This window comes from Pteronotus mesoamericanus, unplaced genomic scaffold (assembly GCF_021234165.1).
Source record: "Pteronotus mesoamericanus isolate MK-2021 breed Mesoamerican mustached bat unplaced genomic scaffold, CSHL_Meso_final contig_263, whole genome shotgun sequence".
Taxonomy (NCBI): Eukaryota; Metazoa; Chordata; class Mammalia; order Chiroptera; family Mormoopidae; genus Pteronotus; species Pteronotus mesoamericanus.
The window spans coordinates 11,540,579-11,554,757 of NW_026555112.1; the positions used below are offsets into that span (position 1 = coordinate 11,540,579).

The 14,179-nt window shown below is 39.8% G+C and overlaps 1 protein-coding gene across 1 annotated transcript in view; it reads right to left on the reverse strand.

The window, feature by feature from the left end:
- The window catches only part of CFAP54 (cilia and flagella associated protein 54), a 245,943-nt gene that overhangs the window by 17,733 nt on the left and 214,031 nt on the right, over positions 1-14,179 (reverse strand). The window contains exon 67 of the mRNA XM_054574504.1: positions 7,052-7,126. Within this exon, the coding sequence (XP_054430479.1) occupies positions 7,052-7,126 (75 nt within the window). The remainder of the gene's footprint in view (positions 1-7,051; positions 7,127-14,179) is intronic.

Here is a 14,179-nt window from a genome sequence, read left to right on the forward strand (position 1 = left end):
ACTGCCAAAGCTGGGACTTGTGTTTCCGCCTGGTCTTCGAAAGGTCTTCCTGATCAGAGAAAAACGCTCTCAAATGTGCCCTTGATCATGTTTATGTCTACCTCAGGATTCTCCACTGTCTCCCAACCATTTTTCCAAAGTAATTAAAACTTTTAACCACGAGCCCTAGGAATTCCTACTAACTTGGTTTCTTACAGGGAACTAGTGAGCCCTTCTTAAAACATACCAAAAGAAATTCTCAGAATTATGCCAAGATGATATCAGAATATTGACTAATACTATTACTGAGGAACTGCGTTTGGCCCCAGACCTCTACTGTACACTGTACTGTGAATGCTTCTGTATTTACCCATCACCCCCACTAAACTGCAGGCCTCCTTGAAGGCAGGGACTCCGGCTTTTATTTCTGTGCCCCAATGCCTAGTCCGATGTCTGGCACAGAAGAGGCACTTGTCAAAGGTTTACTATACAAATGCATGACACTGGCAAGTCTAAAGTCACTGTTAAGGTCTAGACTAGAACTGCAAACCAGCAGGATCTCTGGAAGGTGTCTCATGAACAATCAGTTTTTTAACAAATATGTATCCTCAGGGGTGGGGGTAGGGTAGTGGCCAACACTGGGCAAGTCACTGGGAATAAAAATATAGTAAGATCCAGTCTTTTTATGTAAGACCCTATCTGCCCTAGCAATGGAGACAATTATAGAAGCACATTGTTATAACATATTTTGATAAAAACTATTAAGTTCAGGGATATAACCATGGGCTTGAGAGAAACTGATGAAAGAAGGACTCTGAGATAAGGTAACATAGGTTTGATATGTTATTGCCCATTTTTACATGATGATCTAGCAAAAGAGAAGACGCTAGCATTGTGGAACAATAATTTCAGCAAACAGGCAGGGGTCATATGGTCATAAAAGGACATAGGGCATAGGTAGCCATGATAGAACCAATGTATCAGATATAAAATGAAAGATGCAAATGACTAAACAAACTCAGCTATGTTAACAGTATCTGTGACTATGTTTCCCTCTAGCTGTTCTTTTACCCTTCCCAAACTTCTTACCAAAATCATCTTAAATATAATCATTATTTTGGTGACCTGCATGTGGTTGGTATCAATGGCTGATCATAAACATATGAAAATGATCATTTTAAGAATCAAAAATAAGAGCACATGGGTATACTAAATTTAGCCATGTGAAAAGAAATGCACATTAATAACATACATAATGCAGTAAAAGTCATTAGAACTCAAGTGCCATCATGGAGTTTTTCTTAGGTTAAACTCAAAATATTTGTAAGAAAGTATAGTGCATAAATTATTTTATGTTTCACTAGAGCTTGAAAAAATGGCAGACATCAGACTGTCCTGGTGCTTTCTCAGTGAGCAGGAGGAACACTGGCATGGCCCATGATTTAAATGCACAGCTGCCCTAATCCACCAGGGCCTCCTGCGCGCTGTCGGCAGCCTCACCTGCCACGCGCCTCTGTTCTCCTCGCACGTGTGCCTCCATTGGCACTTCTCACTCCCGAGCACAGGGAGCCAAGTGCTGCTGGAGAAAAATTACAAGCCAAGTAGCCTAGAGTCCCAGCAAATTAATGACTTTTAGGAAAATAAGACCAGCAACACTGAAAGGAAAAGAAATGAACCAGAGACAAGAGGGATGGAGGGAGGGGGATCCGGGAAAAGGAAGGGAAGGGGAGGGTCGGGGAACGTGGAGCAAGGTCTCATGGACAAAACCAAAGGGGAAGGATTGAGGGAGGGAGTGGGCGGAGGGGGCAGGGGAAAGTGGTGGGGGGAAGGCAGAGACAAATGTATTTGAAAAAATTTTTAAAAACTCACTTCAAAAATAAATAAATAGATAAAAATATTTATTTACAAAAAAATAAATCTCCCCGTGGCCCTCCATCCTTTTATTTCTCCCTTGCCAGCTTTCTTGCCCATCACACTCAACACCTGTGAATATTTGAGATCTTCCTCTCTCTTGCTTTCATAGAAGACCGTGCCCTCCCCCCTCTACCCATCGCCACCAGTACATAAACTTGCCTCCACTTCACTGAGAAACGAGAACCACTGGGTGTTTACAGCTCCAGCTTTTCCCACCCTTTCCTTACAAACTTCCACCCCTCTCCCTCAATCTTCTATCTGGAGACTGGAGGACAGAGGTGTCTTTCCTCTACTTCCAGGCGGCTACCTCACTTGTGTTGCCAGTGTCGTTCTGTTCCCTCCCGGCTCCCATAAGGCTGTGTTCCATCATTTGTCCTCCTCTCCTCTCGACAGGCCGCCTCCACCCCTCCTAGCTCCTTTCCCTAACCATCACTCCTGTCCTGACACCCTCCCGCGCCCCCGTGTCTACCCAGACCTCCTCAGAGATTCATCTACACTTGCAACTTTCACTTTCCCACTCTCACCTTCTCCCCTCTCACACCTCAACTCCCTCTAGCACCTGCTCCCACTGTTCTAATAAAACATGCAGTGGGTAATTTAGTTAAAGATGCAGAGCCTTGATTTTTAAGCAGAACGGTATTTGGCTCCTGCCTCCTCCACTTATAAGCTGGAAGACCTTAAGCATGCTGCCTAGTTTCCTTGTGCATTGGTTTCCTCATCTCTAAAATGAGGATAATAGTAGTAACCAGCTGCACAGGATTCTTGTAATATTAGAGGAAATAATCAAACACTGAACAGTGTCTGCACATGCCATGTGCTCAGCAAATATTAACCATGAATACTATTACTACTACCACTGTTAACCACTATTAATAGTGATCATTTTAATGATTATTATCATTATTGTCAGATACTATGCTAAATCTAGCTAAAAATCCTGGACTAAAATCTATATCCTACTGAACTCAGACAGCCAAGAAAAACTGCTTGCAACCTCCTTAAACAACGTGTCTTATCACTTGGCCTAGATTAATCTTCCCTATTTAAACCAGGATCTGCCCCTAGGAATTCTCTCCATAATAATTCTGGGTGACTCTAGTCAGTTCGGTACGCACATGCCTGCACGGGCACATGCACTGATTAGGTAAATTTATTTGTATCGTGTAAACCAATATGAAAATATAAAATTAGCCAAGTGCAGGAACCTTAACCTATACTGCTTTTGAAGCAAGAACAGTATCTACACCAATGTTCTTCATGCCACTGGAAGCCAATAATTACTGATGGATCGTCTGTCCTTCCCATGATCAGTCACAGCAAAAACAAAAAGCATATTTTTAGCATCATGTTTGAATCCTACCCGACAACTTGGACACTGCAATAGTTTGAACCAATGCAGGTACTGAAAGGAAAGCGTTACTACTGGTTCACCTGAAATTATACCTAACACTCATTTATAGAAGGTTAGCATGGAGCACTTATCCCCTTCCTTCATCTCCTTGCTAGTCTCAGTTTCTTTTTGTCACAAGCTGTGTGTGCAATATCTATGTTAATTAGGAAGAGGCAATAACAGGCAAAGGCGTTTGCAATAGGTATGTTCAGTATAGAGCCAAATTGCACAGCAAGATCTCATCCCAGTGATAAAAACAGCTACACTGAGGTATGTAATCTTGTCTAATCATTTATTTCTTGGAACGAGCTCCGAATGCCCACATCCCCTCCCAGCACTATTAGGTGGAAGCATTAGCATGGGGTTCAACTGGGAGGCAGCTTCTCTTGGGCCAGCAACTCATCACCGCCACGTCTCCTGCTGGGGTCCTGCTCCCTGACCTAATTCCTCTAGGATTCAACAATGGTTTGCTTTACAGGCAAAGAACACGAGGCCTAATTATCTTTCTACTTTTAACACTTTTCCTCTCCTTGTCTAGCAATATTTCAGAACAACTTTGGATTCTAAAAGTCTGTTTAAAATTAGTTAACTAGGGGATGAAGGATTCATACATGGAAGGCAGGTCCATGGTAGGGATGATAACATTAATGAAGACGGTGAAATAGCTAATATTTACTCAACATTTATTGGTACTGGGCCCTATGCCAAGTACTCATCATATATTATTTGCTGTAGTACTCACAACTGTTGAAAGGTTGGCATTGTTACCCTATTTTCCATTTGAGAAAACTTGCCTCTGGTCACACAATTAACAAGATTCAAGGATGGGATGTCAAGCCTGGTCTGTCAAAAGCCAAAACCCATTAACACTAAAAATCATGTGACCTTTTACTGTAACCTGTTTTTAATTACAGTTTGTATTTGTATAAAATTAGGCTTAAGTTTGATTTTACTATCAATGGCCTGCCACAGTAAATCTATCTTTGTATTTCTATACTAAAAACTTAAGTTAAGTTCCTCATTTAAAAAATGGGAAAGAATATGAATAGCCAAATATTTTTTTTTAAAAAAAGCAAATATTAAATGTCAGATGTTTAAAACTAAAGGGAATTCAGTTCAAGAGCCAGTAACTAATTAATATAACATAGAGGTCACTGTAAGAATTCAAAGATTAAGATAGCATTGCCCCTGCCCCTCAAGAAACTAATAATATAGTGAAAGGAACACAGAGTAATATTTCAGGTCTCACTTCAAATATCATCTCCTAAGAGGGTGTCTTTAGACCCTATCCAATCTGTCACTCTGCTCCTGGTTACTTTCCATCACAGAGGTCAGCAAAATTGCTTTGTAAAGGGCCTGACAAGAAATAATACAGGCTTTGTGAACATATGGTCTCTGTCAATAAACTCTGCTCTTATAACTCCAGAGTAACTATAGACTATAAGTAAATGAATGAGCATGGCTGTGTTCTAATAAAACTTTATTTACACAATAGGCCATGAGTCAGATGCAGTTCATAGGCCTCAGTTTGCCAAACTGTACTCTAACATATCACCCTCTTTTTCCTTCATAGCACTTAATAAAATCTTAAGTTATCTAGCTTATTGATTTGTTTTATTATTTTCTTCACATACACACAAAAAATGATAGCTTCAAGACAGCAGAGTCCTCGTTGCTTGTTCAGAGCTTACTCTCCAGGGCCTAGAGAGAAGTGCCTGATGCATAGACAGTTCACTCTAAATATTCGTTGATTGACTGAATGAATACCATTTCACAAAAGGAGAATCACAGATTGCCAACAAACACATGAGCTACAATTGGCCTTATTAACAGTAAAAATATAAAGAGTGACAATGTCATTTTTCACTTGTTATACCTACAATGGTTGAAGAAGAGGAGGAGGCAGTGGAAGAAGAGAGGGAGAAGAAGGGGAAGTGAGAGAGGGAGGGGAGCCAGTAGAAGAACACGGGTAGATGAACATGTGGGTAAAATGGCCCTCTCATCTACCTTGGATGGGCAAGAAAACTGGTGCAACATTTCTGAAGAACCATTTGCAATTATACACCACAATATAAATGCCAATTCAAAAATAGGTAAAGGACTGAGCAGACATTTCTCCAAAGAAGATATACAAATGGCAAATAAACTCATGAGATGTTCAACTAAACTAGTCATTAGGAAAATTGAAATCAAAATCACAATGAGGCCCTGGCTGGTGGGGCTCAATGGATTGAGTGCTGGCCTGCAAACCAAAAAGTCAGTGGTTCCATTCCCAGTCAGGGCACATGACCGGGTTGTGGGCCAGGTCCCCATTTGGCAGTGTGCTAGAGGCAACTGATGGATGGTTCTCTCACATACTGATGTTTCTCTCCCTCTCTTTCTCCCTACCTTACCCTCTCTCTAAAAATAAATAAAATCTTTTTTAAAAAAAATCATAAGATACCCCTTTATACTCTTGACAATGGCAATCACTCCCTCCCCCAGAAAAAAATAAAAATATCAAATGTTGGTGAGGATGTGGAGAAACTTGAACACTTGTGCATTACTGGTGGGAATGTAAAATGGTTCAGCTTCTGAAGTAAGCAGTTTGGGGATTCTGCAAAATGTTAAACATAGAATAACCATACAATCCACCAATTTCACTTACGTATATACCTGAAAGAATTGAAAGAGGAGATTCAAACAGTTGCTTGTATGCTCATGTTTATAGAATCATTATTTACAATAACCAAAAAGAGGAAACAATTTAAATGTCTAGCCACAGAGGATGAATAAGCAAATATGGTATATTCATACAATGAAATATCATGCAGCCTTAAAAAGAAACAAAAGGACTGATATATGCTACAACATGGGTGAACTTTGAAAACATCATGCTAAATTAAATAAGCCAGCCACAAAAGGACCAGTATCGTATGATCCATTTATAAAAGGTATCGAGAATAGGCAAAGAGTAGAACAGAGGTCCAAAGTAGAAGTTACCAAGAGTTGGGGGAGGCAAAAACAGAGATTTATTATTTAATGGGTACAAAGCCTCTATCGGGGATGATGAAACTTTCTGAAGAAGGACGGTGCTGATGGCTGCACAACACTGTGAACGTGCTTAATGCCACTGAGGTGTACACTCTGAAATGGTTAAAACTGTAAACTTTAGGTGGTGTATATTTTATCACAATAAAAATGTATATATACTTTTTAACTCCAAAATCTTACTATACTAAGAATTAACTTCAAGCAGATAATGCAGAAAAGTGAAATATGTATGACATATTAGAATCTCTCACTCTCAAAATCCATGAATAAAATCTGGTTATGTAAATAAAGCCTGACACAACAAATACATGGAAGAGACTATTATGCGGGCATTAAATACAAGGCAGGCTTTTCACAAACAAAACAAAACAAAACATGCCCATAACATTATTATTGAAAGAAAAAATAAGCGACAGGATGCATATACAGTATGATCTCACTGACATAAAAATTCTAAAGTTTATATATACATGGAAAACATTTGAGATATTCTTCAAAATGTTAATAGTGGTTATTCTCTGAGATAGACTTGAAATGATTTTAACATCATTCTCTTCATAATTTTCTGTACTAGTTGATTTTTAAACAAAGTAACATGCTCTTATAAATTCATGTTTATCATTCTTTCACATTAATTAAGGAGGGTTAGGCCCTTGATACTTTTATAATAGATGCTTTCCATTTCCATAGAAACAATACTTGTGAGTCAAACATAGTTTTAAAAGAAATACGTACCTCAGTTAGTGACGGTGTCTCTCCCTCAGTCAAAAACAGACTTATTATTTCAGAGCAACATTCAATAATCATGTCCTAGAAAAAAGAAAACAATGTAGTACGTTTGATCTTATTGGTAAGATATTAGATATCTTAATTATAAACTGTTTATTTCATTTGTGTTTTCTTGCATCATTACCTAACTCCAATTTTCAGGCTGAGACTTAGAAGGACTTAGAGATCATACTCCCTAAAGTAATTAGGGTCATTTGAAAAGTACAGGATGGCCACAAAATATAAGACTTAATTAAAAAGAATATATTTTTAGGATTCTTTCCTTGCACATTCACTGTTAAAATTAATGTTTCAGAAGAATAGCAAATAAAATAATTCAGACTAAATTAAGATTTTGAAAAATCACTTTTCCTCTTAGAAGAGAGTCCTGGAAGAGAGTCCAGAAACGGATTTAAGTGGAGAAGAATGGCTGGGAATTGGAAAGAAATGGAAAGAGTAAATGAACAGGAAGCGAGAGCCAATTTCTTATGTTGTCTATTGTTGATGACACTGCCACAAGCCCTACTGTGTGCGTAGAGCTATGCTTATGTGTACGCATCTGACACATGAGGGATCTACTCATAGGCAGGGCTGAATCAGTCAAATTCTCTATTATTGTAATTTTCATAACGAAGGACAACAGAAGAGAGCTGTAGACAGTACTGGCCGTGTGAGCTTCAGAGGTCCTGATACAGAGTTGGAGAAAGCAGCCGGTGGACCAGATGTAAGGTGAGTAAGAGGAAGAAACAGATGAGTGGGAACTTCTGCCCCTTGAGGAACTGGGCAAAGTCGTGGCTCCTGGTTCTCCAGTCTGTTTCCTGTGAGGTCCAGGGGGTACTGTTTCCAGTCCCTGGTTATGCGTGAGCATACTCACTGGACCCTGCAAAATACTGCCTCCCTACCTAACCTTTTTTACTTGAGCAAGTGTAAGTAGATTTTCTTTACTTACAACTAAAGGAGTCATAACTCTTAACGTTGTCATTGCCAGTATCCATCTCTGAAGGAGGCAACAATGTGCTCTTATGGTAGTATTAATATGTACATGTAATGGCATTCAGAAATATTAAAATGATAAAAGTACATTAATTCTTACATTATAACTGACCACTGCTGGTTAAAACTGAAAATAAAAAAGGACAAAAACAAAATTGAACTCACAGCCCCAAACCATGTTATGTCCAAGTTTTAAGAAATGTATAAACATAGAAAAGATCAAACTTTAAGAGTTCCAAAGCTATTGCTAATTTAACAAATGCATTTAAGGCATTATATATTGGGTGCTGTGGAACACAAAAATAAAAAAAAACAACAACCAGGCCTTATCTTCCCAAAGTTTACCATCAGCAAGAAAAACCGATACATACACAACAAAATAAAATACCAAGTAGATTGTGGTCACAACCCACATCGTTGTGACATGTTATAGGAGCCTGGAGAGGGGAGAGAGTAAGTATAAGTATGCTGAACAGGGAAGGCTTCCCGGGGAAAGGGGCTTACGAACCGAGAGTGACTGAGTAGTAGGATTTCAATTGGCAGAGAGTGGGGGAAGCCCGGTAAACAGCAAAGCACTGGGCATTCGGGGCACACAGGGATCTGATATGGCTTTTGCTGTGGGCTGGTTCTGGAAGCAGGGCGGTGAGAGTGGTGAGAAATAAGGCTGGAGAGCAGACTTACACCAGGGCAGGAAAAACCAAGGGATTTGCGTTTTGGTGGCTAGGAAATTGAGAGGCACTGGACTGAGGGAATAATGATCAGGTGCTTTAAAAAGATAATTCTGGCCCCAGCTGAAAGGTGAACAGCACTGTTCTAACCACAAAGTGAGACATAAGTGTGAACTTAAAAGGTGAACTTAAATGTGTACACACATACACACACACACACACACACACACACACACACAATGGTAAACTGCACTCAAAGAGCCAAGAAGAGGATAAATCAAACTGCCTGGGCAGGAAGTGATTGTGGCTAAATGCAGGGCAGCTTCAACAGGACCACAAAGGTCAGAGGGCAGGCGGGATCGCCAGCACTGACCGGGGAACACTAGTTTCCTCTGATGGGCTTCTGAGGCTCCTGGTTCATTTTGCTAGACAGAGGAAAACATACATCCACTCCTATACTCCTCTCATTATCTCTCTTTCTGTATTTCTAATTGAGTTCTTAGGACTAGGTAAAGTATATTTTCTTTCTATACAAAAGGTTTCAATAACATCCGTGATGGGTTACTGTCATGATTTCATCAAGACCTGTCAAGCAAAACAATGTTAGTCATCATTTCACATTAACAAATGAACAGCAATGTTGCCTGATAAATGCCTTTTGCTGCCCGTTTCAACATTGATCAAACAGAAACTTCACCTCCCCAACAGCCTGTTGCTTTGGCATTATCTGAGGTAAATCACAAACACACATGAGAAATGGGCCGACTCAATGCTGGACTGTGAGAGACATCACAGGACCTCGCGACCACGGAAGTGAGGCCAGAAAGCACTGAGCTCATCCACCATCCAGAGGTTGGGGCAGGGGGGAGCTGAGGTCGACGAGGAGCCTGGGAGGACATAGAGTGGCCCTGGCCTGATCCCTGCCATTTCTCCATTAACAAGGAGCATCTTTGATTCTACAATAGATGGACTTCAGAGTTACTTCAAAAAAATAAATAAATTCTTTGACTTAGTTGAAATCCTCATCATCTCTCACCTATAATATGGAAAACGCTTCCTAATTTGTTTTTCATCCTCCCAACTCTTGCCCCCCTCATGCCTCCTTCACATGCCACCAGGGTTATCTTAGTAAAAGGAGTGTGGGTCATGAGTTGCCCTTCCAGGTGCTGCCCGACCCCGCCCCCCCACCCCGACACCATTTCCTGCAGAACAATGTTCATTCACCATTCACTTGTTCAGCATCTATTGAATGCATCCTATGTACCAAGGAGTGGTAACAGGAGATGAACAAGACAGAAAGAGAGCCCTTGAGCAGTTCATGGTCAGGTGGGAGGAAGAGGAGAGACAGACTTGCAGCACTGTGAGAGACCAGAGAGGAGGCGCTCAGTTCCGCCCATCTCTTCAGCCCCATCACCCACCACGTGAACCCTGAACTCTTGCCGCAGCAGTGGCTCACTGTCCCCTGAATACGACATTCAGTTTCATGACTTCACATCTCAACTCTCACTGTTCCCTCAGTCAGGAATGAGAGTGCTCCTCAAGTCTCCAGGTAGAAGCTTCACAGGCAAGTATTGCAAAGGCACCAAGATATTGGAGACAATAAGGTAAGTAAGACTACCTAGCATGGTAATACAAATTCAGGAGAGAGGAGGAGACACATAACCAGATAATTGTTGAAACAATATGGTAAGGGCACAAGAAATTTTGGGGTGCAAAAGAAAATGACCTTGAACTTTACAGAAGTTATAAAGTGCTGTCTGAGCTATTTAAGCAAATACAAAGTCTAGCTCAACTCTCTCCCTCTCTATCCCCTTCCCTCCCTCTACACACACATCAGTATGAATAAGATCTAAAAAATAATAAATTAGAATAGCAGGTATCAAAAGCTGCGCCCCTGAGAGGGAAAGATTCCATAACCTTACCCTTTTGAATGGTGTAGAATTCAGTTAATGGGGGAATTAGGAAAACTAGAAGTCAGAGACACTAAGCCGAACTGAGCTGAGCCAGAGCAGGAAGGAGAGAGGAAATAAAACACTCCACATAGACTGAGTTGGAGAGAAAGTTTAGGAGTTTGAGCCAAATGAGACAGATGTTGAAGACCGGGTGTAGATATCAGAGAGCTATTAAGAGCAAGACAGTTGAGGAAAATAAGACTTTAACAAAGTTTTGCTGTGTATTCCAAAAGGATTTCCTCTTGAATGTTCTTACAAGAGACCCCATAAAGATTTAAATTGTCTTCAGTGGTTTTGAACATCAGATTGATGTTTCTTTAAATGCCACACTTTACTTGCTAAAATAGGGCCACCAGGCAGCTGGCTCATTATGAATGACATCTGGGTACATGGGTAAACTCACACAAAAATTAAGCTCCTCCATGACAGAGACCTAATTGTACTGATTTCTGTATTTCTTATCTCCCCAAGCCTGGAAAATTTTTGCAAACAATTGCTTCTCAAAAATAATCTGTTAAGTGATGCTAATGTCCAATTTTATTTTGTTCTGTGTTTTGATAGTACTTTGATATTTAGGATAATTGGACAACATACTCATTTTAATTGCCTTACACAATCCATATGTTTGCTGAGTTAACCTTGGATGACTCGGTAAATACATTTTAAGCTTTTCGTATCAGTAGGCTATCATTACAAAAAGATGGTTTTTGTCTTAAAATTAGGATGGTTTGCATCTTTCATATGCTTTAAAGTACCTGATTCACTCTGTGGTACCCCTAAAGCTGTGAACAACAGCTTAAAACAACTTGGTCATTCTGAGCTGGTGGTGTTCATTTTTGAAGAAGGACACACAAGGTTTTCAAGCCTGAAGTGATTGAAACACCTGTTCCGTAGCCCTTCCAAGCATCTTAAATTACTGTGTTATGAAGTTCTTGGCTTATTCCAGACCATAGGGATTTGGGGAGAAAATAGAAAAAAGGAAAGAAATGAGAAAGAGAACAAGATTTACTACTCCTTGTATCAGCCAAAAGCACATTTTCTGGACCTTATACTTAATAACCCACCAAAAATCTATACTGTGATAGATATTAATATATTAGATTATAGAGATTATGAAATCCTGTCCAATTCTCCACTAGAATTGATTCCTTCAAGTGTCCTAGTTAACTCCTAATTAGCTCCCAGTGAAGGTTGTCATGACAATGAACTGGAAGATTTAGTCAATGGGATTTATTTACTATAACCCAAAATCTAGCTGCTTTCTTTTTCTTAAGTGCTGGTTAGTATACTGGAAAAAAAAGAAAACTTTGTATGTTCCCTCCATTTCTCAACTTTCAAATGTTATGAAGTAATTAGTTTGCTAATTTACCTAAACAAATACTAGTTTTTCTTCCATTTGATGACATTCTGTCTTATAAAAAACTAATAGAATTAAAAAACATCTAAAAATGCCTACTTAAAGCTGAAGAAGCACTTTCTAAATTGGACAATGGAGTAAGTTCAAAAATACAGAGGACAATATCAGGACTGAAAAAAGTTTATTCTACTCAAAGACTGACCTGTTCACCAACACCTCTCTAGTCAGGACATGCAAGCAGGCCACACAGCTTGGCTGGGGCAAGTTGGATCCTCTGGATTCCTCCCTCTGCCCCTGCTCCCCAGCCCCCATTCATTCCTAATTTGTTTGTATGCAGAGTCAACCTCTTGGCTCAGATATGGGGCTCATTGTGATCAATCTGAGGTCTACATCTGACCCCCAGGGAAATTCTGATGACTCTCTTTCCAGCCAAAGGGCTCATCTCCAGCTCAGAGCAGTATTTGAGTGAAAGGATCATTCTTTCCTTTTATCCTCACTGGAGGACATATTTTCATTACCTTTAGAGAGAAGAAAATGGAGGGAAGGAGGGAGGAAGGGAAAGAGAAATAAACATCAATGTGAGAGAGAAACATGACTGGTTGTCTTTTCATATGTACCCCAACTGGGGATCGAACCCACAACCTGGGTGTGTGCCCTGACTGGGAATTGAACCAGTGACCATTTGGTCTATGGGATGACACTCAAAGCCAACTGAGCCATACTAGCCACAGGGCAAAAGGACACTTTTAGAAATGAGAGTAAAATTAGTCCCAGGAAATGCCTTTAGTCCCAAAAAGGTGAGTGGCAGAGCACAATCTAGAATCCTTATTCTTCCAGACACTCACTTTCCTATCTTAGACAATCTAAGCTGAAAAGACAAATGCAGGGGAACATAGTCATTTTCCATATATAACTTATATAGTAATGAATGGAGTCAAAGATGATTTCAGCAAAGAACACTCTAGACCGTGGTACAAAGTCTGATGAGTTTGTGATTCATTTGGTCTGTGACTAAAAAATTGTGATTGTAAGTGATCTACAAAAGAAGTGCAAAAATGAAATGAGAGCTGAGTTCTTAGAAACAGATATGAAAAGGCAACCATGCAATTTAGAAAAAATTATATATAGTATATATGAAACTTATGAGTTTGAGATAGCTGATCTATTGGGAGATTTATTATCAGTACTTAGTATGTCATTAATATAATTAAATGCCTGGTAATTCATGTTGTAACATTTGAGGACACTGGAAAAGATGTGTAACTAAAATTCTAAGACATCAGCTCCATGATAAATGCACACACAGAGCACAGGAGAGGTAAACACTGGAAAGCTGTATTTTGCAAAGGCTAGCTGTTCATGCCTGATGAATCCTCCTACCGCTGGGCTTGTTGCTTTCACAATAATGAAAAATGCACTCACTCTTCTGGTAACTTCACACTGAAAAAATGCCAACAATAGATTCTGAAAAGCAGGAGATTTGCCAACTTTTACACTTTCACACAGTGAATGCATAGATAAGGTAAACAAGAAAACAAAATGAGCCATACCAATAATATTCTTTAAGAATATGGTTATTGAAAACAAACTGAATAGTAACCTAGCAGAAAGTGATTTAAGGAAAAAAGAAACAATAGACAAAAAATAAAGGTAGGAGACTAAGAGATTTCAGAGAAGAAAATCAGAGATGGGATCTCAGTGGCTGGAATTCATTAGTACAAGTTGGGCAGAAGACTGTTTCCTTTTGTTGTAAATGTTATACAGCTATTTGATTTTTTAAAAAATTACCACAGTAACTACAGAATATGCATATGTGTCTCAACTAACTGGATTAATGTACAAACGGAAATTCACAGAGCAAGTGATTAGGAAAGAATACATATTCCCTGCTCCTCTATTTCCACAGAAGGAAGGAATTCTCACTCCACTCCTGAAGGAGAGACACTTCCAGCTGCCCTTGCACCCATCACTCATTCACTGCCAGGAGGGTGGGGAGACTTTCCTGATTGGTGAGTTGGAGAAACGCTCAGCCCCTTCCAGGTAATCTTTGTTTGTATTTTTGGAAGCACCCTGCCTGCAGGATCATTATCCTCTGCTCCTCGGTGCAGTAAGCCTGGCAGGGGCA